Below are 23,649 nucleotides of genomic sequence, written 5' to 3' on the forward strand. Positions count from 1 at the left end.
TGTCTGATAGCAAACTGTCACAACATGGTGATAGTTTGAACAAAAACAAACAAAAAAACATTTTTTAATAAAACTTTGTTCAACTTTATTAGTGTGGCAGCTCCTGGCGCCCCGGAGGAGAAGCCGCCCTGGGCAGCTGCCCACTTTGCCCTTTATGACTAAATTAAACAAGAATTTGTTTTTAAGCTTTTTTTAAGCTGTTTACTGTAGGGGTGCTCAAGGTGCAGCTCGGGGGCCATTTATGGCCCTTGAAATGATTTATGTTGGGCCCCCTGACCACAAACCAAAAAACTGTAAAAATTCGGCCAAATTTTGATGAAAATTTGGAAATAGTTTTTCTTTTTGATAAAGCAACAGTCCAAAAGCCATTTTTATGTTTTGACTCTAAGAATTTATAAAATTCATAAAAATGTTGTTTATTATCAAACAAGTAAAACTGGAAAAAAGAAAAAAACAACTGAAAAAACAAATTTTTTCATTTTTAATTTAATGAATTTTGTGGTAGCTTAAATTTGTCTCCAGGGCAAAATGTGTGGACACCACAAGTTTACCATACGAGTTGATTTAGGAAGCAGCATTGTGTTCATAAACAAAGGGTGAGGTGCGTTTTTCTGCTCTGGGTTTGTACGTGTATCTGTGGGAAACTCTGGATTTTGTCAGGAATTTTCTACGTTTCATTACCATAGATAGAGATTTACAGATGGGTCAAGTGTAACTAGGACAACAGCGTTGGAGGAAACAATGTGAATTCATTGTAAATTCATGCAACAACAGTTTTTCCCAGGCTGTTTATTTGGACCGGTGAAGTTTCAGGGCCTCATAAAACTCCTGAGCTCACAGTTCATGGAGGATTGGGCGTAACCAAGGCAACGCCGTCATGGCCGACAGATTATAGCTGTTGTTACAGTACAGACAGAAAACATCAGGTAGACACAGGATGGTGAGACATGCTGGGTGTTTTCTGTTTTCTTGTGGGTGAGATATGACGATATTTGTCTGGATTAATCTGGGTAAACGGTTTCAGACAGAACAGCAGATCCACACAGGAACCCACTTATGGTAATTTATGATCTAACCCACTTTGTGAACTTCTTTTGTTCAACTAATCAGCGATTAGCAAACACGGCTTGGACTGCACTCATTTTAGACCCCCCATGGTTCACTTGACTTATTAAAGGCTGGATATTTTCATTATTATATTCCAGTCACATGGTTTCTTGTTTTAATGAGAACATTTCTCTAACAAGATGAGTTTTATACCTTAATACGACGTTAAAACGAGAAACATTCTCGTCAGAATGTTAAAACGAGAAATGTTCTCATTACGAAAAAGTTTCTCGTAACGAAAAACTTCTCGATGTAACGAGAAAGTTTCCCATTTTAAGAAGGAAGTTTCTCGTTCCAAAAAGTCGAGTTTTATTATAACAAGAAACTTTTGTAACTTTCTCTTAAGAAATTTCTCGTTACACTGAAATGTTCTCATTTTAATAAAGTTTCTCATCAGCAAGGTAAAGTAATAATCATATCTATGTTCTTGTAAAAAGAAATGGTCCTAATCCTACATCTTTAAGCTCATGGAAACAGTGATTAAAATAAAAGCCACTTTTCCAAAAAAAAAAATTCTGTATTTTCTTTTTTTAGTAAAAAGAAAAGAACAAAAAAGAAAGAAAGAAAATCAATTAAATTTGGAAATCAAATTCGAAACTAAAAAATGTGAGATTTTATTTTGAAGCCATATCATCCAGCTCTTAGTGTAACATTTCCTGAGGTTATGCTCATGTTTTAGATGCGTTTCCATAACATCTGATCTACATGTGAAACATGGAAACATTACACCTTTAGTTCCCTGGAGAGGCTGATTTTATTGAGGTTTTGGATCAGCATCCTGAAGCTGCAACACATTTTATTTAAATGTGTGATGAGATTCAGGTCATGGTTCGTTCAAATGAGAAGTGCACTGACTGTCGTGTTCTCCAAACATTATGGCAGAAGGTCAAAGGTCACCAAGCTCCAGTGAAACGACATGAAGAAACAAGTTTAAAACCACTGTGCAAACTATTCAACTTTTTGTGTAAAGACATTTAAAGCTGATTAACCGCAGCTGTAATTTCTGGTTGGAAAACTGAAAGTTTTTCATTAATCTGGTTTAATTTTAGGGAGCAGATGTTGCAAATTTTACTGGACAATATATTATTGTTATTAAAATGTACAATAATATTGTTGTTCTGAGACCATTTTTGAGTTATATCTTAAAATGATATAATAATGCCCTCACAAAAACCACAAACTTTCATTTAGTAAAGAACATTTAACACTGGAAGACATTTTAATATCCGCAATAAAACATGACAACCATAACAATAAAACGGAGAAAAAACAACCTAAACCATGAATAAAGTGGATAAAATTGGATTATTACTCTAAGCAAAATTAAAATCTAATAATCAAAATGGAAATTTATTGAGCTTATTTTAATTTATCATGTAATTAATTGAATAATTGATTATTGCAACAGGCTTGCTCAGCTTACATCATGGCTGTCAATCAGTTTATTATGGGATTATTTGTGTAATACGCACTAATATGAGATGTTCTGCATTTAGAGAAGACGTAGTTATGTTTTCTTTTTCTCAATTTAATACATTTCTTGTCTGATTACCCATAATCCACCACTCTAGCCGCGGTGAGCGCGGCCTGAAAAGGTGTCGCAGTCATCAGACCTCGTTCTGAAGAATGGAGGCGGGATAAATGAAGGATCCTGTGGTTTTCCTTTTGTTTGTTTTGCTGAATGAATGAATGAATGAATGAATGAATGAATGATCTGTGTTGTGACGACGCGGCTCAGAGGCTGGATGGTCAGATGCAGTAATTACCACTTCCTGCTCTTTCATTTTGGACACACACAGGAAACCCTGAGGTTAACGCTGCAGCCGCTGAACCGGTTTAATCTTTATTTACTGATTTTTAAATGTTTTACATTTAATTAAGAAATTTTCATCCCTGCATGACAGAACAGGTGAAAGAGTTGATGATAAATCTGATCCTGAGATGTTCAAACACTTTCTGGTTATCATTGAGTTTTAGAATATTAGAGATGTCCAATTCATGCAGAATTATCTATAATAATAATAATTTCTGTCTCAAATTATTTTTAAAAAATATATCTACAAATATGAAATATCTGAAGTTATTTATAAAAATACTTAGATGTAAAAATATATATACATCTCTAATTACTTATAAAAATATATAGCTCCAGTTATTTATAAACATACATCTACAAATATTTATAAAAACCCCACAGTTATAAATAGCTATATAAATAAATTAATATTATTTTCAGCTCTTGCTTTTAGCTGAAAAGTCAGTAACTTTAAAGCTCTAAGCCGATAATTGCCTGGAATCTCAGGAGCATCTGGAACATCTGGGGGTTTTTCCTGCACTGTTCTTCCTGCCACCTGCAACATTTTAACTGTTTTATTTAATCGTTTTATTTAGTAGATCTATTTGGTGCTGAGCGTATAAAACATTAGGAAAACATTAAGATGGGGGTAGAAATTATAAGTATTTATGTTAAATGCTTAACCTGCAAAAAGAAGAAGCGTGAGCAACAGACAAAACAATGAGAGCAGACACCGTAATTAAAGCTGCATTTAGCTAAAGCCTGAGCAACGCCACACCCTGCAGCAGCCATTATGCCGTCATTAATCAGTCAAAACAAAAGCTGCATCTTTTTTTCTTTTATGTGCAACATTAGAGAGAATACTTTTCCTGTTTAGGATCTTTGTCCTCGCACTGCAAAAATACTAAATCATACCAAGGATTTTTGTTTAGTTTCTAGTGAAAATATTTTAGTACACCTGAATTAAGACAAAACTGAACTAACAAATAATTTTTAATGAAGAAATAGGAGCTTGTTTTACATAAATAATTCCTTAATATTGATGAAAACGTTCCAGTTCCACTGGCAGATTATTTCACTCATGGGAAAATGTCTTTAAGTACTATGTTTTCATGAATATTAAGGAATTATTTACTTAAATGAAGCTCTCATTTCTTGCTTAAAAGTTACTTGTAAGTTAGTTTTGTCTTATTTAAAGTGAACTAACATATTTACTTTAAAAACTAGACCAAAAACACTTGTGTTTTTGTAATGTAAACACCATAAAATGAGATGATTCCAGTTAATTTGTTCTCCATTCAGAAAACCTGCAGCTGTTCTGATTCCTCCTGATAAAACATTTCATTTATCACCTAAAAAGATAACTAATCTCCTCTGCATCACGTTCTCTGACTCGCTGAAGGTTCAGGCGGCCATTTTTTTTCTCTCTCTCCCCGTCTCGTCTAACTTGTCTGTCAGGCTGCATGGGAGGCATCAGCAGAGCAATACAATAGAAAAAATCTGGTTGCTATGAAACTTGATTAGCAGCTTAGCTCAGGTGTGTTTTTTCCACTGGTGGGATATAAATAAATCCTGGATGGCCTCCAGTCCAACCCTAACATTTTGGAATGGATTCCAGTAAATTTCAGTTACATCACCGTACTTTTGTTTTGGTTGATTTTGTTTTTTGTAACTTTTCAAGCCTCAACATGCTGGTTAAGAGCATTTAAAACAGTCTGGTTAAATGTTGCCTTATGCTGTAAATTATGTGTGAAACGCATCGTAAAGGACTCATGTGTCAGCAAAAGCTCTGTGTTACTTCAGACGAGGTCAAAGGGCGGCTGTTGCTAATTTATGCCTTTACTGTAGCGATAAAGAAGAGAGGAAGTGACATTTTTATTTACTTCCTGGTGAAGTTTATGTGATATTAGGAAGCAGGAGCTGCAGAACAGAGCTGCTGAGTCAAAGAAAGGACAATGATTTATTATTAGAGAGGAAATAATGTTCTTTATTATTACAGATTAAACTGTAGGTGCTGTTCAGTGTCTGTGGTTTAATATTTAACTGACCCATCTCTGGCTGGTGACTTCTGATTGCTCTTATCTACACTTATTAAAGATTATTCTGCTGCTAAAAATATTTTTGAAATCCAAGATAAAGTTATTTAAAACATCCAGCTCTGATGGGTATCAATGAGTAAAAGTTTTTCCTGTTTATACAACACAAAGTGTTTTACAAGATAAAAACAGGAGTTGGCCAGTATTACATTTCAGCTTTATTGCAAAAAGGAATAATAAATGATAAATACACAATTATATGAAAAATTGGCTCATTTCAGTAAATATTATTTTCTTTACTAAACTGTAACAAAACCTCAAAACAATTTTTTTTTCACTAATAAGCTTTCTAAATTGGTTTTTCATGTTTCTGTGTAAATTGTGACATTTTTGTATACATTTAATTCTCCCATATTTTCCCTAAAACTGCCTCAGTGCTGCCCCCTTTGGGTTGAATGGTGGCTACTGCAGGTGAATTTTCCTATTGGTTACAGTGGTACATCACAGCCTCTTGTTTTTGGGGATTTGAACCCTTGACTTTCTTACTGGAAGGTAGCAGTGCAGCCCTCGCCCAAAGCAACTTGTCAATAATCAAATTTATTAAATATGACTCTAGATTTAAAGAGAAAAGATGAAACCAAGAAATTTGTTTGATATTGGAAGATTAAAAATGTCTCACCGTGTTTTAGGCCTGGACGTGTTTTAGGTCTGAAACACGTATCACGATAATAGCGTTTCATATCAGTCGATGTCAATAATTATTAATTTTTGTTTTAACACAGACCTTTCCTGTCTTATCCACAACTTTCATTCCACGCCGTTTAACTATTTTTAAGCAGTTATGATGCAAAAACTTAAACTGCTGCTGCGCAAGTTACTTAACAGGTTGTTGCTAGGGAACCAAATAATGAGTTGCTAGGTAACCAAAGAAGGAGTGAGTCAGTTGATTCCACCAACCTGGCCTAGCTAGCTGTCAGAAGGCTGAAGCCTTTCCTCTGCCTTCATTTCCCATAATGCTGTGCGGTTCTGGATCGGAGTTCAGTCAATATTCTATTAAATATTGAATATTTAATACATAGTTATTGATTTATTGTCCAACTCCTCTGAGTTTTGAGTTTGCCTTTGACATCCAAAGCCCTGTCATGGTAACAAATTTTGCTGGATGATAAATTGTCCCAGAAGTTATGGCGGTAAGCGATAATATTGGTGTTTTGAGACCATTTTCAAGTAATATAATGCAAGAACACATTCTTAAGATTAATAAACTAGCAAACATTTAACACTGCAACTGGAAGACATTTCAAATATCCAAAATAAGTAAACAAAACAACAAATAAAATGGATACTACAGTCTTCAAAAGGTGTAGTTGAGACCAAAAGCACCTGACTGAAAACTTTTATCATCCTGTGTTTGGTATAAATAAAAAAACAATCAAGAAAATTAAAATTATTGAGCTTGTTTTAATTTATCATGCAACTGATTTATTTCTTATTGTGACAGGCTTTGACATTTATGTTTTAGCAATGTTTTTTTTTCTCCTTTTGTCTCTTTAGGCTTTTGTCAGGTTTTACCCAGAGGTGTATGTTTCTGGGTTTATGTTTCCCCTGCTGTCGGGGATTGAAAATGTTTGACTCTCAGAGCCATAAAAGGAGTAGAAATAAATCTATAAACAATATGCAGCAGATTTTTAATTGAGGATCCAGTAGTTTCAGCTAAAACTGTCTGTGGACGCAAACTTTAATCAACAAATGGTGGCAGTTTTTCTGAAGAACTGCGCAGCTTTTGGAAAACCATTAAACTGTTTAGAACAATCATCTGAGTGGAAAAGTAAACAATAACAGACTGCATAACAAAACCTCGGCAGTTACATAAGAGGAAGAAACTCCCGTTTCTTTCGCTCAGAGGAACAGTTTGAACTGATTGAAAGCAAATGTCTGCCTTCGTTTCACAATGGGAGGAACATTTCACAGGAACTCACGGGGCTCCAGCGCAGCACAGATAACCAAAACAAATGTCTCCAGAAGAGACGAAGAGAGCTCCATGACACCAAAACATTGGAATTAGGACTGCTGTTAATCCCTGAGGTTGGCTTGTCTGCCAGATTTTTGGACGTTTGCTGCCGCAGGGTAAAAAAAAAAAAAAAAGGAAACAGGCAAATCAAATATCCACTGGAATGTGCGTGTGCTCACAGGTTGGAGATAAAACAGTGCAAACAGCTCGTTAAATAAAAGACAACATTTGGCAGATTTCAAGAGTTCAGGTTCAGAAGAGGGTTAGGGCCTCTGGAAAAAATGTTTTTTTACTTTATGAGAAGGTTAAAATCAGAATTTCGAGACAAAAGTTAAAATTTTGAGATTAAAGTCAGAAATCTGAGAAAATATCTGAATTTTGAGATTAAAATCCTTTTTCCACTCACCTACATGAAACCCATTTGGATAATTAAAACGTCTCTCGTCCACTAATGCTAATTTGGTCATAGTCTAATGTCAAAAAGTCACAATAAATGTGGGTAACCGTGGCAACCGGTGACAGCTTAAAGGGCGGCCGGCTCTTTCTGCAGCCGAGTTGCGAGTTTACAAACAAATAATCCCTGAATATCTTAGACCTCTGGAGAAAACGGTGATAATAAACTCTTAAATGTTTAGCATCCAGCACACAACAACAAAACAAAGGCCGTCTCGGCTCCCCACCTTCACATTCTTCAAATAGAGAGCAGTGTCTTTAGGGAGGCCTGTGTGTGTGTTTGTTGTTGAGTCGGATCAGACACACAGTAAACACACACAGGGTGCAGACGGAGCCCGGGGGTCTGCAGCCTGATGCCAGGCTGACATTTCCTGCAGTGTGAATCAGATTCTGCTCTCCTCTGCCTCTCTGAGTAATCAGCTTCTAGTATTAGCAGAATTAGCTCTGCTAATTAATTGTGTGTTTTTCCTGTACAACGCTCACAGATTAACGCTGTATGGAAAACTGATGGAATTTGCTTATGAGGATTTTTTCAGTTTCTTCTTCTGGACTCTAAGTGACTCATTTGTTCCCAGATTGCGATGTGAGTGAATCACAGCAGAGAAGGGGTGAAAAAGTGGAGCTTTCAGCCTTTCAGGTGTCAAATCTCAGGGGTAAAAAATGTCTGACAGTTCAAGTTTGTGTCAAGGCTGATAAAATGTTGCTCAAGGTCCTTAAACTCCACTTCTTCCTTTTATGTCTTTTAAAATACTCCAAGTATTAAATTACGCATTAGAAGTTCCACTCGTTTTCTTTTTTTACCAATTTTACTTTCATTTTAGTCTTTTTAAGTGATTTATAACTTAACAAATAGCTGAACTTATTATATTTTAGTGATGTTTCTACAGCATAGTCTCCCCTTTAGTCATTTATACTTTGCTCATTAATCAGCTTTACTGCAGTGACAACATGGAGTGCATTTCCACATAAAATGCTTAGTGAAATAGTCATTTTTGATAAATATCCACAGTTGGAAATGTATTTATTCAGAACCATCTTTCTTAATCCATTTTTAGGTTTTCAAAGAGAGAAAAACATGGATATATCACAAAATATTTTTTTAAAAAGCACAAAATTTCCAGTCTAATTTTGAGAAGGAAAGTGGATTTAAAAACATTGCAGGTACTTTTTGGTTGGTATGCTTCGATTGCAGCTTTCTGACCAATCGCTGATCTTTAAAAACTGATCTTCTAATTCCGATTTTGGCCAATTCTGATTTATTTTGTCTGAAATCTGAAATTTTGTTGCTAAATATAGTAAGAAAGTCATGAGAAAGAAACGTGCAGCGAGCGGGGCAAACAGCCAAACGTCTCTGACAGCAGAGCAGAAATGAACAGTGGTTGATTTTTAGACCTTTGCTGATTTAGATAAGATCTGCTTCACATGTAAGTGTTGGCGTCAATAAATAGCCTGAACTGTAGTCACCCCAAATTACAGACTTTGTTTCTATATTTAGCAACTTTTAAAACAACAAAAAAAAAATTATCAGCCAAATTCAGAGTCTACAGGTTGAGTTTTTTAAAGAAAAGTGCAATTAATGCACCTGTAAATAAAACAGCACCTCAGCATCACAACAAAATAAAAAATCTCATTGATGGGTTTATTTTTTATGGACGTTATGATTTTTCAGAATCAGGATTTTCCTAAGGAAGACCCTGATGGAAACAGAGCCATATGTCAGTGCAGTTTCTCTTCTGGTGATATTAATAATACATGCAATATAGATATTTCTTTACATTTTTTCTTCTTTATTTTTACAGAACAGTCTTGTAGGCCGTGTTTCAGCCAGCTGACTGGCAGGACACAGGAGGAACTGTGCTAATTTGATGTTGATCTATTAGAGAATAAATCAAAATTCCTACAAAATTGATTGACAAGTTATCAAAGTGCTGCTTCAGTCTGTGCCAACAATAAAAACTTAATCTATTGCTAATCTTGTTTCAATTACAAATGTTGCTGATGATAAATTGTCCCAGAAGTTATCGCGATAAACGATAATATTGTTGTCAGATTGTTTTCAAGCATTATAATGGTAATAATGCAAAAATGCACTGTCAAATATATATAAAAAAATTTACTCTAATGAACATTTAACTCTGGAACTGGACGACATTTTAAATATCCAAAATAAACAAACAAAACAACAAATAAAATGAATTGAAAGTCTAAACAAAACACCAAACTGAAGAGTTTATCATCCAGCTTTTGGCAGAAGAAGAGAAAAATGATTAATCATGCAAATGGAAATGATTGGGCTAGTTTGGATTTATTATACATGTTTTACATGTTGTAGTGGGCCAACATATTCTATCTGACTGTCTGAAATAAAGTCACTTCTATCATCTATTATTCAGTTTAATCGAGTCAATTCAATTTAAAAGTCCTAAAGGGAAATTAAATCATCATGATGAACTTCTGTTGTGAGCAAATGAATTAACTAACTAACTAAAAGTGAAAGTAATCAGTGTGATTGAAACAGAACTAAATAAAATCTTCACCACCATCTTCATCCGCTTGTTGCTAACAGATTCCAGTTTTCATCTCCATTTTTGTCCCTGCGGACGGAGAGAACAGGAGCCTGGAGACGCAGCCAAAAACTACAGCATGAGCTCATAGTCTATTACTTATTCATAGCCCCGTCACACAGGCTGATGCAATCGCCGCCTTGCAGCTAACAGGAGGCCGACGAGCCGGAGAGATGCTCCAGACATGAGCAAGACGGCTAAAACAAACCCAGAATAAACCTCAAAGCTCACAGCTGTGATTCAGAGTGAGACTCTGAGTATGAGCTAACTGCTGCTTAACGTCTTAGTCAAACCTCCCTTTTCTGTTTTTTTTTCCCTTTTTTGAACAAAAAATGTCCAGGATTTTAAGGAGGCCGGCGGAGGGTTTTTATTTCACAGTTCAGACTTGCTGGGGTCGCTTTGTTTGTCCGGGTTCAATAATTAGTCAGCGTTTTGTTCAGCCGGTGGCTGCTGCAGGCAGCAAACATGATTATATCCTCTGCTTTTGATTCAGTTTCATTTTGTGCTGTAGTTCAACTGAAATATGACCCTCCTGTTAGTCACTGGTTGAATTAACGTTGAGATACACAATAAGCAATGAACCAATTAATAATGTGATCAATTAAAACCAGCTCAATAATTTCCATTTGCATGGTTTATTATTTCTCTCTTTCTACCAAAAACTGGATGATAAAAGTTTTCAGTCTGGTGTTTTGATCTCAACTGACTTTTTTGAAGGATGCTTTTGTTTACAGACTTCATAATTCATTTTATTTGTTGTTTCATTTAAAATATCTTCCAGTTCCAGTGTTAAATGTTCATTTGAATATAAAGTTTATTGATCTTGGATTATTATTATAATCCAAGAACTTGAAAATGGCCTCAAAACAACAATATTATCGTTTATTGTGATAACTTCTGGGACAATTTATCGTCAAACAAATTTCTTGTGAGAGAACTGATGAATGACTTAACTAAATTGTGGTTTAGTGTATGTTGATGGAGGAAAGGCAGGTCTCTGTCATGTTCAGCCATCTTGTTTTCTGTTATATTCTATGTGTTCCATTAATTTAAAGGGGCAGAATTATATAAAATTTACTTTTTTATAGCTTTACATCATCTTATAATGTTTTCCCTCATCAAAAGCAAACCTGTAGTGTTGCTTTAATTTTTTTTTTCCATCTTTGAGAAATCCTTTAATCTCCATGGCAACCATTCATCTGCGCTAAACGCCTGTTTGGCTCTGGCTCCGCCTTTAAGGCAGAGCTCCTCCCACACCCAGTTCCTTCAGACTAGCCAGCAGCAATTAGCAAACACCTGGTGGAGCTGCTGAGCTCATTATTCTTGATTACTTGATTATAACACAATCAGGTAGCTATGAGACCATCAGTTGTTGTAAAAATATCAATTAAAATCACTAGGTTAGCAAAATAGCTCAGGAAAAAAACAACTTTGGTTTCATCTATTAAACCTTCCTGTTATCAGCTTGGAGTCTCACTCTCTGTCTGCCTGAATGAACAGTTTGTTCTTCTCCTGATTTTATTTTTTAGATACCCATGTTACACAGTAAATATTGTATAATATTGTAAGATTTTTGTAGTTTTTCAGCCTGGTGTTATTGTACGCATGGAGCTGTAAGTACAGGTGCAAACAACAGACTAGAATACGAGATTCTTGTATTTTGTATAAATGTTTTTAACAGAATAAATGTATCTTGAACCTCCATAAGAAACCATTTGTCTGCACACTAGCAAAAATTAATGTTTAGTTGTGTTAATTAGGCACAAAAATATATGTATAACAAATGGTTTCTAAAATGTGATTTCTTAAACCAACACATAAATGTGGCTGTTTTCTAAAACACATGTAGTGTGTGTGTGTGTGTTTTTCTTTTCTTTTGTTCTTTCTTTTAATTTTCTGTCTTGTTTTTTTTTTTATTTCAGGACCAGTTTGAGAATCTGGACAAACACACTCAGTGGGGGATTGACTTCCTTGAGCGCTATGCAAAGTTCGTTAAGGAGAGGCTGGACATAGAGCAGAACTATGCCAAGCAGCTACGGTACGTTCACACACACACACACACACACACACACCCACACACACACACTGACAGACACAAATATAACCATATTGACATAGAACGTTATATAAATCCTTGTATTACTGTTGTCAGATTCAAAAATATATTTTTACCTGTATGTCTTGCAATCATGCCTGAAATTTTAGCCATTTTTCTCTCTACCGATGCTTAAAAAGTCCAAGAGTATCACATTTCACTGATTTAATTTAAAAAAAATACTGAGACAGTAGCTGCGTTTCTGGAGATGTAGGTATTATTAATTTAGTGCAGTGTGCAAAAGTGAAAAATAACGCAGAAAAACCGCTGAAGCATAACTCAAAACCACTCGTATTCTTTTTTTTCTCGCTCTCTGCGTTAGCTGTGCTACACACAGACTCGTTGCCATAGCAACCGCTAACGTATCAGAATTTAACACCAGAAAACACTCAGACATTTCCCACACAAAGAACAAAACATTCAGTCCATTACAGGTTTAGGTTTTCAGACTTGATGTTTATTTTGCGATAAGTGATCGCTGTGGTAGATTAGCTACCGCTGCTATTAGCTAATCTAACACAGCGCTGGTTGCTTAGCTAATTTAAACACCTGCTCTATTGATTATCTATCAGAGTTGGTGTTCAGGTTGCCTTTTTTGTATCTATCTATTTTTTTTTTTTAACTGAACCGAAACACGCAGAATTCCACAGCACATCTACATGTTAAGGTTGTCATAGTCAAGCTAGCATAGCTGACCTATTTCCCTCTCCCATGCTACTTTTTGATTAAAGTTGTTTCCTGACCTTGTTATCTAGTTGTCTTTATGTTGACAATTAGTAGCAAAGCACTGGATCCCTTTTTATTTTAATATTTAAACATTAGGGTAACAACTTAACGGCTAAAACCAATGCTAGTCATTGTTAGCGGGCAGCTTTTTTTGCCCCACAGCAGGAAGCTGGCGGTGGGATCTTGCGTGTGAGACGTCACGCTTCAATGTGTCGACATATTGATGTTGAGGATATTGAAATAAAGAATGAAAATGCCTGTTTATGTTTCTTTGTTACCAAACTGGTAGAAACCTCTTTAAGAATCAAGTAGGGAACTACAGAATGTGTATCTCTGTCTCTGTCTGTTTCCAGACAATGTTGCTGTTTTCTTTTTTACTGATAACAGCTCTCACACTCATGCATCTGCAGCTCTGCGTAAACATGTAGCATAACCCACCTTTAGCCGTGCTCCAGTTAATTAATTCAAACTGCAGGAGCCTCAGGGAAACGACCGGCGAAGACTTTGATGTTTAAATCTTTGATTCCTCTCTAATGCTTGGATCCTTTCTTGCTGAGTGTGGATGTCTCTCCTCTCGTTTATGTGTGTGTCAGTCTGACTTTCAGCATTTCTGTACCTGCAGGATTAAAATTTCAGACAGTGCCTTAAGCTTTTATGTTTCCCTCTTTGCCTTGTAGGAATCTGGTGAAGAAATACTGTCCAAAACGTTCAAAAGATGAAGAGCCAAGGTGAGGACGTCGTTTAGTTTTAGTCCTTTACTCGATGCTTTCAGATGCCTGTGGACTGGAGCAACGGAAAACCCTGCTGGAATCTTGATGAATAATTTGACTGGTCATTTAAAAAAGCGTGTTTGATGTGGCTGCTCACATCCCGTCTGCAAAATTACCAAACAATGCAATTCGTCACATAAACAGCAGGAATGTAGAAGGATTTGTGGAGGCCAGGAGAGATTTTTCTGTCCCCTTTAACCACATGAAGCTTCTACATTTATATTATTACAGCTTCCTTAAAGTTTCGAAAGACTCAGAAATTTGTTTGGAAGTTTTTGTTTTTTTTCCAACAAACAGCTGCTTAGCCACTTTTCTAGAAATTAGATCATGGAAATGATCTATGGTTCAATGTAGAGAAAGGCTTTACTCTTATTTTAATACATTATGAATGAAAGTTAATTGTTCATGAAGGTTTGAATGAGCAGGAAATGAGGATTATTGAAAAGAAAAATTCATTTTTAATATTTTGAAAATATTTTCAAAATAAGATAAACCAGAGATTCATCAATTGATATTTTTATGGCTGATTATCTACATATAAGTGAAAAATCTGCCATTGGAACCGGTATGTTTTTTTTATTATCCATCTTTGAGATTTATTGACTGAAAACAAGCTTATTTATCTTTCTCAGAAGTTACTTTTAAGTGTTTTTGTTTAATTTCTAGTGTAAATATCTTATTATACAAGAATTAAGATAAAAAGTAACTTAAAAGTAACTGCTCAGCAGGATAAATTAGATTGTTTTCAGTCAACAATTCCTGAATAAAGATACACAGTACTGGTTCCACTGGCAGACTTGTCTCACTTAAAACAGTAAAAATGTCTCATAAGTGGAAATAATCTGCCTGTGGAATTAGTACTTTTAATAATATATATTCAAGAATTGTTGTTGTGAAAACAAGCGTGTTTATCTTGCTGTGAAGTGACGTTAAGTTATTTTGAGTGTACCAAGCTGTTTACACTAAAACTAGACAAAATTATTTAGTAATATTTTGTGTTTTTGCAGCGCTTTCTAAGATGAACTTTCTGGAATCCACCAGTTTTATAATTTTTCCAGAGAAAAAGTTGTTACTGAAATAAACTCAGAGTAATTTTTGAAAACTTTTATGTATTTTTGTTTAGTTTCTAGTGCAAATATTTTAGTACACTTCCATGAAGACAAAAATTATGTTGCTTTTCAGCAAGATATCAACAATCTGCCAGAGGAACGAGCATTTTTTAAAATTTTATTCAAGAATTGTTGTAGTAAAACAAGCTTATTTATCTTGCTGAAAAGTTGCTTTTCAGTTATTTTTGTCTAGTTTCCAAAACAAATATCTTAGTACACTTGAATTAAGACAAAATAACCCTAAAGTAGCTTCTCAGCAAGATAAATAAGTTTGTTTTAAATCAATAATTCTTCAATAAAGATACAAACAGTAGTAGCTAGTATTTGCTATCTTTAAAAATATATATTAAATAATTATTTACCTAAAACTAGCTTATTTATCTTGCTGAGAAGTTACTTTTAAATTATTTTGTCTCAAAGCATGCTAAGATATTTTCATTAGAAATTGGACAAAATTCTGTATTTTTGCGGTTCTGTCTCAGCTGGGATCTGTTTTGTTGCAGTATACAGCATACAGCTAAATTCAGAGTGATGTTTAAACTCCGTAAATTAATGTTTTATTTAACGACAGGTTCACATCGTGTATGTCGTTCTACTCCATTATGGGCGAGCTGAACGACTACGCCGGCCAGAGGGAGGTGGTGGCGGAGGAAATGTCCCACAAGGTTTACAACGAGCTGATGAGATACAGCCAGGAGCTGAAAGCCGAGCGGAAACACGTGAGTGCCGTCACGCCTCCGTCCGTCTCCGTCCGTCTCCGTCCGTCTCCGTACGTCTCCGTCCTGAAAGCAGATGTTTTGCTCCTCTCCTCTGTGTCGCTTGTGTTTTCTGAGGAATAATCTGTTGCATGTCATGTTATCCATCTGTCGTCTTGTTTCTACCATCTGCTGCTGGAAAAATTAAAATGTTGATGTGTTTTGGGAGAATAGTGGCCTCTAGATGTTTTTCAACCATAATTTATCTAATTTTATTTCATATTGAAGTCTAGTTTTCATTGGTTAAATGTTTTATATGTGTATTAGACTTGAGGTTTCATGATAAAACGAAGTATAAAACTTTTAAATATTTCTAAATGAAACTGAACTGAATTAAAAGAACATCAGTATTGATTTATTAAACCATATAATCAATTTTATTAGTAGGTCTGTCACAATAACAAATTTTCCTGGATGACAAATTACCGCAGAAGTTATCGCTAAAAATTCTAATATTGTTGTTTTGAGACCATTTTCAAGTGATATAATGATAATAATTATATTACCACACTACCACATTTTGCAATAAAACATATATTTTGGCTTTCTAATGTTTTTTATATTAATATTTTAATTGTTTCAAAGTCTTTGACTTAAAATAGGCATATTTTAAGTCAAAAGTCTGTTTTATTCCTAGTAGCTCTAATTAGCATCATACCTAAATTTACACTAATGTAGATGCAAAATTCACATTTCTAATCTCGAAGTAGTTTCACATTTGATTGACAGAAAAAAACATAAATTTTTGTGGCATGAAGATGTTAAATATGTTAGAAAATTCAAAACCTGATCAAATGACAAAGCCCTTTCGTGTGGCTTTGTCACGTTGAACTATATTTTTGTGGTCTGCTTATTTACGTGTTTCTTGTTTCTGTGTGGAAATGAGCAGCACCTACAGGAAGGAAGGAAGGCTCAGCAGTTTTTGGATCACTGCTGGAAACAGATGGACAACGTAAGTTTGGGGGTTGAGGAGAGAGAACGTGTTTATGGTAAACACTTTTCTGTCGGGGACGAGCAACTGCTACTCACACACTAACTGACACCAGGAAGGAATGAAAGATATGCTAACAGAGTTAGCCGAAGGATAAACTGAGTCCCCTCTGATCTTTTTTACCCATTTTGGACAGGAAGCAAACACATTTCTTCCATTTAAATCTGTTTTTAAGAAGCTAGCTTCGTGCTAAACAATACAATCTGTAGCTTTAATTATTTTTTTTATCATATTCAGAAATTGTAGCGTCATTTTTGTTGCCTTCTTGGCATCGACAGTTTCTAGGAAAGAGACAGAGACATCAGTGCAGATCTGAAGCTATTAAAGCAAAACTGTGTTACTGCACTGAAAAAACACAAAATCTTACCAAGTATTTTTAGCCTAGTTTTTCAGTAGACTTTAGACACAAAATTACTAACTTACACATATGATGTAGGAGATTGTTTTAAGTTGACAAGTCCTTAATTTCAAATTAAAAGTACCAGTCCCATCGGCTGATTATTTCACTAATAACATCTTTCTTCAAGTCAAATGATCTGCCAACGGAACTAGTATTTTTTAACAATATTGAGGAACTATTAACTTAAAACAAGCCCCTATTAGTTTAGTCTTAAAAATAGGCTAAAAGTAAGATTTAGTGTTTTGCAGTGTAAACTTTATCTGATGTTTTGGAGCATTTCAGTGTGTAGACTGTGTGACTTTACTGTGACTACCTAGTGACCAGACTGTAATGTCTCAGCTGTTTGCTTTACTGCTAATGCGATCCAGATGGCGCATCAGGAAGTAAACTGTCTCTGTGTGATTCATTCACGTATTTTTCTTGTCTCATTTAGCGAGACAGATGCAAATCTGTTGCAATTAATATTTTTGGTGTTTGAAATAAACTGGATGCTCTATTTTTTCCTTTTAGAGTAAAAAGAAGTTTGAGAGGGAGTGCAGAGAAGCAGAGAAAGCTCAGATTACCTACGACCGGCTAGATAACGACATCAACGCCACCAAGTCAGAGGTGGAGAAGGTAAGCTGCTTCCACCTGCAGAGCCTTCGCACCATTTATCTAGATTATCGGGTAAATCTTTCCTAAATTTTCACTGACTTGTAGTGAAAATTTTGGTTTAGTTTCTTGATACTCTTGAAATAAGATCAAACTAACCCACAAATAACTTTTCAGCAAGATATAGTAGCTTTTTAAAGTAAAGAACTCCTTAAAATAGCAGAAAAATTACTTGTTCATTTCGCAGATTATTTCAGTTACAACAAGACAATTTCCCATGTTATAAGTGAAATAATCTGCTAGAACTTGGTTGCTAGGTAACGGGCTGGGCTTGGCTGGGGTTGCTAGGTAACAGCCAGTGCTTGTCACTTAAGAAATAAGTGAAGTAAAATGCCAGTGGGACTGGTACTTTTTCGTCAGTATTAAAGAATTATTGACTAGAACAAGCTTCTATATCTTGCTGAAAAGTTACTTATGAGTTTGTTTTGTTTTTTTAAAGTCTAGTAGGATATTTGCACTAGAAACTAGACCAAAAATACTTGGTAATATTTTGTGTTTTTGCAGTGTACATGCTGACTTTGTTCTGTGGTTTGGCAGAAGAATGAAGATGAAAAAGGAAATTATTTATTCTTAAATCATTATCTTAAAGTCTTATGCGTCGTTCCATCTTCGGAAACATTGTTTAACATCACAGTTTGGAAATTTTAGCCCACTTTTCTTTGCAACATTGTTTCAATTCAACTGGATTGGAAAGTTTTTCAGTTTAAATTGCCTGTTAGATGTCAAACCTAGAGATGGACCGGTCCGATGTTAATCTCTGAATTGAAAAAAGTCTAGATCAGGGATCGATTACAATGTTCCCGATCTGTAAAGCCAGGTCTATTCAGTCTAATTCTGTGCTTTATTATTTATTTTACATTATTTAGAATGTCACTTTCTGAATGTTTAGGCTTTAGGTTGCCTTTAGTGGATTACTTGTGTGATTTTCCACAATTATATGACTAACTGTTCAGGCTAAAGCCCAGCTCTACACGCGGACTCACATGGCGGACGAGAGTAAAAACGAATATGCTGCTCAGCTCCAGAACTTCAACGGAGAGCAGTGGAAACATTTTAATAACTCCATACCACAAATCTTTAAGGTAAATAAAACAATTCAGTCGTTCTTACTCACTTTATAATTCCTTTGTTATCTTTGTATTTTTTAAGTGTTTATTACTTTTAAAAGCCTTTTTGTGTCATGATTTGCTGTTAAGAGGTGGTGAGGAAGACTCTGAGGACCCAGGTTGGGATGAAGAAGTGATGATTTAATAATCCAAAACGCACAATAATCCAGGCAGCACAGATGAGCGGAAGGCTAATGCTCATAACCAGTAGCAACTGGAAATAACTGACAGCAGACAAGACATCTGACTAGACAGCTTGACATGACTAGTCAGATATGACAAGGAACACAGGCGGCATTAAATACACAGAGGACAATCAGGGAACGAGACACAGCTGGGAACAATCAAGGGGTACACAGGACAACACAAACATAACTTAACACAGAGAAAAACCCAAAATCTTACACTTTGTTGCTTATATTCAGCCTCAGCATACATGAAGAGTGTTTGTTTTTTAAATTACAGATAAATTAGATTCCAAAGATGTATTAGATTTATGTGGGTGAATAGAATTGGGTTTATTGTATTTATTTATGTCACTTACTTCACTTATGTTTTGAAATGAGTTTGTGGATTTATTAAAAGTTTAAACTTGATTTACAAAGTTTGGCTTCATTGGAAGCAAATAAAATTTGGCAACATGAACATAAAATCTCACCATGAACATTCAAGATGGAGCAAAACTGGATATAACAGCAGAACTCTGCTTTTATATCCACAAAATTGGGCGGGGCCAAGAGTCTGAGGGGCGGGGCTAAGTGTGGGATTTAGCGAGGTTTGCAGACCCCTTTAGCAACTTCTTTTCAAAAAAGCAACAAGCAACAAAACTTACTTGCTTTGAGTTTTTCTTGCATGTTTGATAAATACTTTAATCATTTAAAGTAGCTGTGCAAAAGGACTGGTTGAGCCTAGCTCCTCCTTCGAGGCTCAGCTCCTCCTTCGAGGCTCAGCTCCTCCTTCGAGGCTCAGCTCCTCCTTCAATCAGCTCCTTCAGACTAGCCAGCAGCAATTAGTAAACACCTGCTGAGCTCATTATATGAGCTACTTGTCAGTGAAACGCTGGTAAAAACGTTGCTAGAGGGTTAATAGAGGAGCGATGTTGGGATGACTTCCTGAAGGCGGAGCTTCAGAAAAAGCAGGAGTTTTTAAAGAGACAGAGACCCAATTTCAAGAAGTTAAATCAGAACGTAAAAATTTTTTAAGTCATATTTTATATAAACAACAATTTTATAACACCTGACATTGTGCTATGAAATGGCACTATGTGCCTGGAAAATATGATACTGCCCCTTAAATGAAATGCTGAATGCTTGTGATGAGAAATCTGCTTTCTTTCAGATGTTGTGTGTTTGTCTCAGTGTCTTTTATTCATCTTTTCCTCTGTATGCAGAATCTCCAAGGCATGGATGAACGGCGAACGGTAAAACTCGGTGAAACGTATCGAAGCTTTGCGGAGGCTGAGCGGAGAGTCATTCCCATCATCACCAAATGTCTGGATGGGATGGTTTCTGCTGCCAAGGCCGTCGACGAGCAGCGGGTACGAAACTGAAAACATCAACCTTCAAGAAACAAACCCAATGCCGTTGAAACTATTCCCTCAGTTTCCATTTTCAATCCTCCCAGGACTCGACTATCGTGGTGGAGTCGTTTAAATCCGGCTTCGAACCACCGGGAGACTTTCCGTTTGAGGACTTCAGTCAGAACCTGAGCAGGACGGGTTCGGACGGGACCATCAGCAACACGCCGAAAGGCGAGAGAGAGCTGGCTCCGGTGCCGCGCTCCGAAGCAAAACACACGATAAGCAAAGGCAAGAATAAACTCTGGCTGTTTGGGAAGAAACCGAAGGTATGCCTGACATACTTTAATTATTCCATACTCACATCTGTTTCAAAGTGTCTTTGACTCAAAACAAAAACTTTATTTCTATTAATCATGATGATTTTCTCGTAGCAGTTAATGAAAGTACGATATTTAAAAGTAGAATTTTACCTCAAACCAATAAAAAACTGGTTTGAAAACAGAAGAAATGTTGGATTAAAAAACAGTATGTTTAACACCTGCTTAAAGGTTATTTTCAAAAGTTACTTTTACTCTGACAAGCTATATTCTAATTTATTCAGTATGGCTGCGTATCAAAAAAGATTAATACATTTAATTATTTACATAAGTATAAACCCTAATATGTTTTTTATTCTGAAACCGGACAGTACAGTAACAGAAATCTTTAAGTATTTAGCTGTATTTGAAACGATGCCGGATGAAAACAAAGATTCCTCAAAAATGTCGAAATTCAATTTGTAACAGAAAAGGTTCTAGGATCTCATGGGACCGTGCTAAAAATAAATTGTGTTGTGTTTTTGCGCTATTTAAAACTGCAAAGACGAGCATGGCATATATTTTAATTGTTTCAAAGTCTTCCTTGACTTAAAATATACATACTGTGATTAAAAAGTCTCTTTCATTCCTTAAGTTCCTAGTAGCTCTAATTAGCATCAGACCTAAATTTACAGTAATGTAGGTACAAAGTTCAAATTAATAATCACCAAGTAATTTCACATATAATTGACAGCTAAAACATGTGTTCTGTTTGTTCAGTTCTATGTAAATTCAGGCATTAAGAGGTTAAATATGTCAGAAAACTAAATCTCATCTATTAAATAACTAAACTCGTTTCCCTTCTTTTATGTTTCTATGTTTGTCACACTGTCCAGTATTTCTGTGGTCTGTTTATTTAAGTTTTGTTTCAGTGGTTTTCCTTGAGAAAATGTTGCATTAATGTTGTTTTACTTCCACTTTAACCAACTTCCTGTTCAGTTTTGGAGTTATTTTAAAATTATTTTTCCAGTTTCATACTTTCCAATCTGCTGCCGTTTTTGGACCCTGACCCTCTGCTAAGGCACGCCGTTGGTCACTGATTAACCTCCTGCAGCTGGTTCATGTTTAACCAATCAGCTGCTTCATGGTATCAGCAATCTGTTTGATAGATGGGGCGTGTGTTTGTGTACATGGAGCCGTTTGCTCAACACTCGGATCAGCCTTAAGGACAGATTAAGATTCTCTGGGATTGAGATTGACGCTGGTTTTTAGCTCCGTCTGAATGAGTCAGCCTCGGAAAACACAGAAGAAGAAATGCGGAAACAGGAAACCAGTCCGGACCTAAACTTTATCTGACTTGAAAATATTTTTAATTTGAAATATGTCGTTTCTTATCAGCAACTCTGCTAAAAAGAAAATGGTTAAAAGTTTTAAAATAAATACATTGTTTTTAGTACAGTAGCATAATCTCACACTGAAATACAATTAGATACATTTAGTCCCTGTTGTTTTGTACGTTATCAGAAACACTGTTCGCACAGCAAATAATTACTTTGAAATCAACAGGAATTTAAAAAAAAAATTATTGTTATTTTCCATCTTTTTTTTAAGTTGCTTGGAGTTTTTTAAAATTTCTAATTAGGTATCAAGAGCTTTCATTATTCCTTCAGGATTTAGCTATTTTTTTTGTTAATTATTTTATTTTTTGTGCAATCAAAACATTGGAGCGGCTTTCGAAATATGTTAAATGTTAAACTATTTCCAAAATATACGTATAGAAGAAAAGAGGAAAAAAGAAAATAACAAGCAGACATATTGGAGACACAAACTTTTCTATTTGTCTTTAAAGAACTTCTTGGTTAATCGCTGCATCGATCACTTGACATCAGCTAAGGCAAAGTCAGCAGAGGAAACGCTGCCACCTGTAGGTGGGAGTTGGCATCACTTAAACCCAATGTTTTTGACCATTTTTGGAAAAAATTTGCTATAAATTTACAATTATGTTGGTGTGAAAAAATGCAGGGATCTGTTGCCTTCGCGTGAATTTCTGTGATCTCAGAAGTACAGAAAAACTGGAGGGACTGCAATGTTGTTCTTTGGGAGCCTTTTTCGTCTACTGGTTTATAATCTCTCCTTACTAAAAAATTTGACCCAAATTTGAATTAAAATTTTTTGCCCATATGCAACCCACATCCATGGTGGTCTGAATGGCAAAATTCTGATCTTTTCACCCCGAGTGAGAATTATTTATTTTCCTAAATCAAAATGTCACACCTTTAACATCAGTAGCTGGGTTTCCATTACAAATATGGACAAAACTTTGTAGATATTCTACTAATAAAAAAAAACAATTTTGTAATTGTGGTGTTTCCATTAAATAAGAAATGCAATTAAAATCATATGTGAGTAAGTTTGACATGCAGTGGCATCATCCTCCTATCACGTCTTCTTTGGCGTTTTCGCCAGTAGTAACATCCTGTTGTTCATCACGACTCGTGAATGTTTTCATTGCAGATTTGTAAAATACTCTGCCGCAAAAACTTTTCATTGAAAAAGGATAGATTTCTTCAAAATTGGCACGTTTTTATTAATCAAATTTATTTTCAGAATTCAAATTTATGCAATTTTATGGTTAATTAAAACGCAGCTACTGAGAAAACACAGTTCATGTTGAGGCATTTCAGACATTTTAACATTTGATCACCAAAACATTGATCAAATGTATGTTGTAATTCAGGTGTAGGGAGTAGATTTACCAAAAATAGAGTCTAGTGAAACTTTCCGAAGTGTTTTTGTGAAAATGGCCGACTCACTCCCGTATATCTAAACAATGGAAGCTAAAGCTAACAGCTGTTTTATTCTGACTTCCTGTCCAGTCCCCATCTTTTCTCCCTCCTCCGCCACCTTCTTCCTCCCATCATCATCATCATCATCATCAGTGGTCCGTCTCCCAATTCTTCCCCACGTCGCGCTTCGGCTCCGACCTTGTAAGCCATTATCTGTCTGAGATTAAGACTACAGTACCCAGAATCCCTCAGAACATAAGAGGTTTGAGAAGAGGGGTGAGACAAGACGTGTCCATGAGTTTGAAACCGGTTTGTTTTTATTTCTGTTTTCATTTTTTTCTATCGTTTCTTTTCAGGATGTCTGCAAGAAAATGTTCTGATTTTCTATAAAACGTCTCAAATGTTTCGACATCCTAAACTGAATTATGATGGTATAATACAGAGGTGTCCAAAATGCAGTAAGGGGGCCAGTTGTGGCC

At 35.5% G+C, this 23,649-nt stretch overlaps 1 protein-coding gene across 2 annotated transcripts in view; it reads left to right on the forward strand.

The window, feature by feature from the left end:
- Positions 1-23,649, forward strand: part of fnbp1l (formin binding protein 1-like) — a 46,338-nt gene that overhangs the window by 12,387 nt on the left and 10,302 nt on the right. For both annotated transcript variants that reach the window (XM_032571147.1, XM_032571146.1), the window contains exons 2-9: positions 11,889-12,004; positions 13,465-13,515; positions 15,238-15,385; positions 16,311-16,373; positions 17,323-17,427; positions 18,417-18,545; positions 19,960-20,106; positions 20,193-20,414. In XM_032571147.1, coding sequence (XP_032427038.1) covers positions 11,889-12,004; positions 13,465-13,515; positions 15,238-15,385; positions 16,311-16,373; positions 17,323-17,427; positions 18,417-18,545; positions 19,960-20,106; positions 20,193-20,414 — 981 coding nt within the window. The remainder of the gene's footprint in view (positions 1-11,888; positions 12,005-13,464; positions 13,516-15,237; positions 15,386-16,310; positions 16,374-17,322; positions 17,428-18,416; positions 18,546-19,959; positions 20,107-20,192; positions 20,415-23,649) is intronic.

This window comes from Xiphophorus hellerii, chromosome 9 (genome assembly GCF_003331165.1).
Source record: "Xiphophorus hellerii strain 12219 chromosome 9, Xiphophorus_hellerii-4.1, whole genome shotgun sequence".
Taxonomy (NCBI): Eukaryota; Metazoa; Chordata; class Actinopteri; order Cyprinodontiformes; family Poeciliidae; genus Xiphophorus; species Xiphophorus hellerii.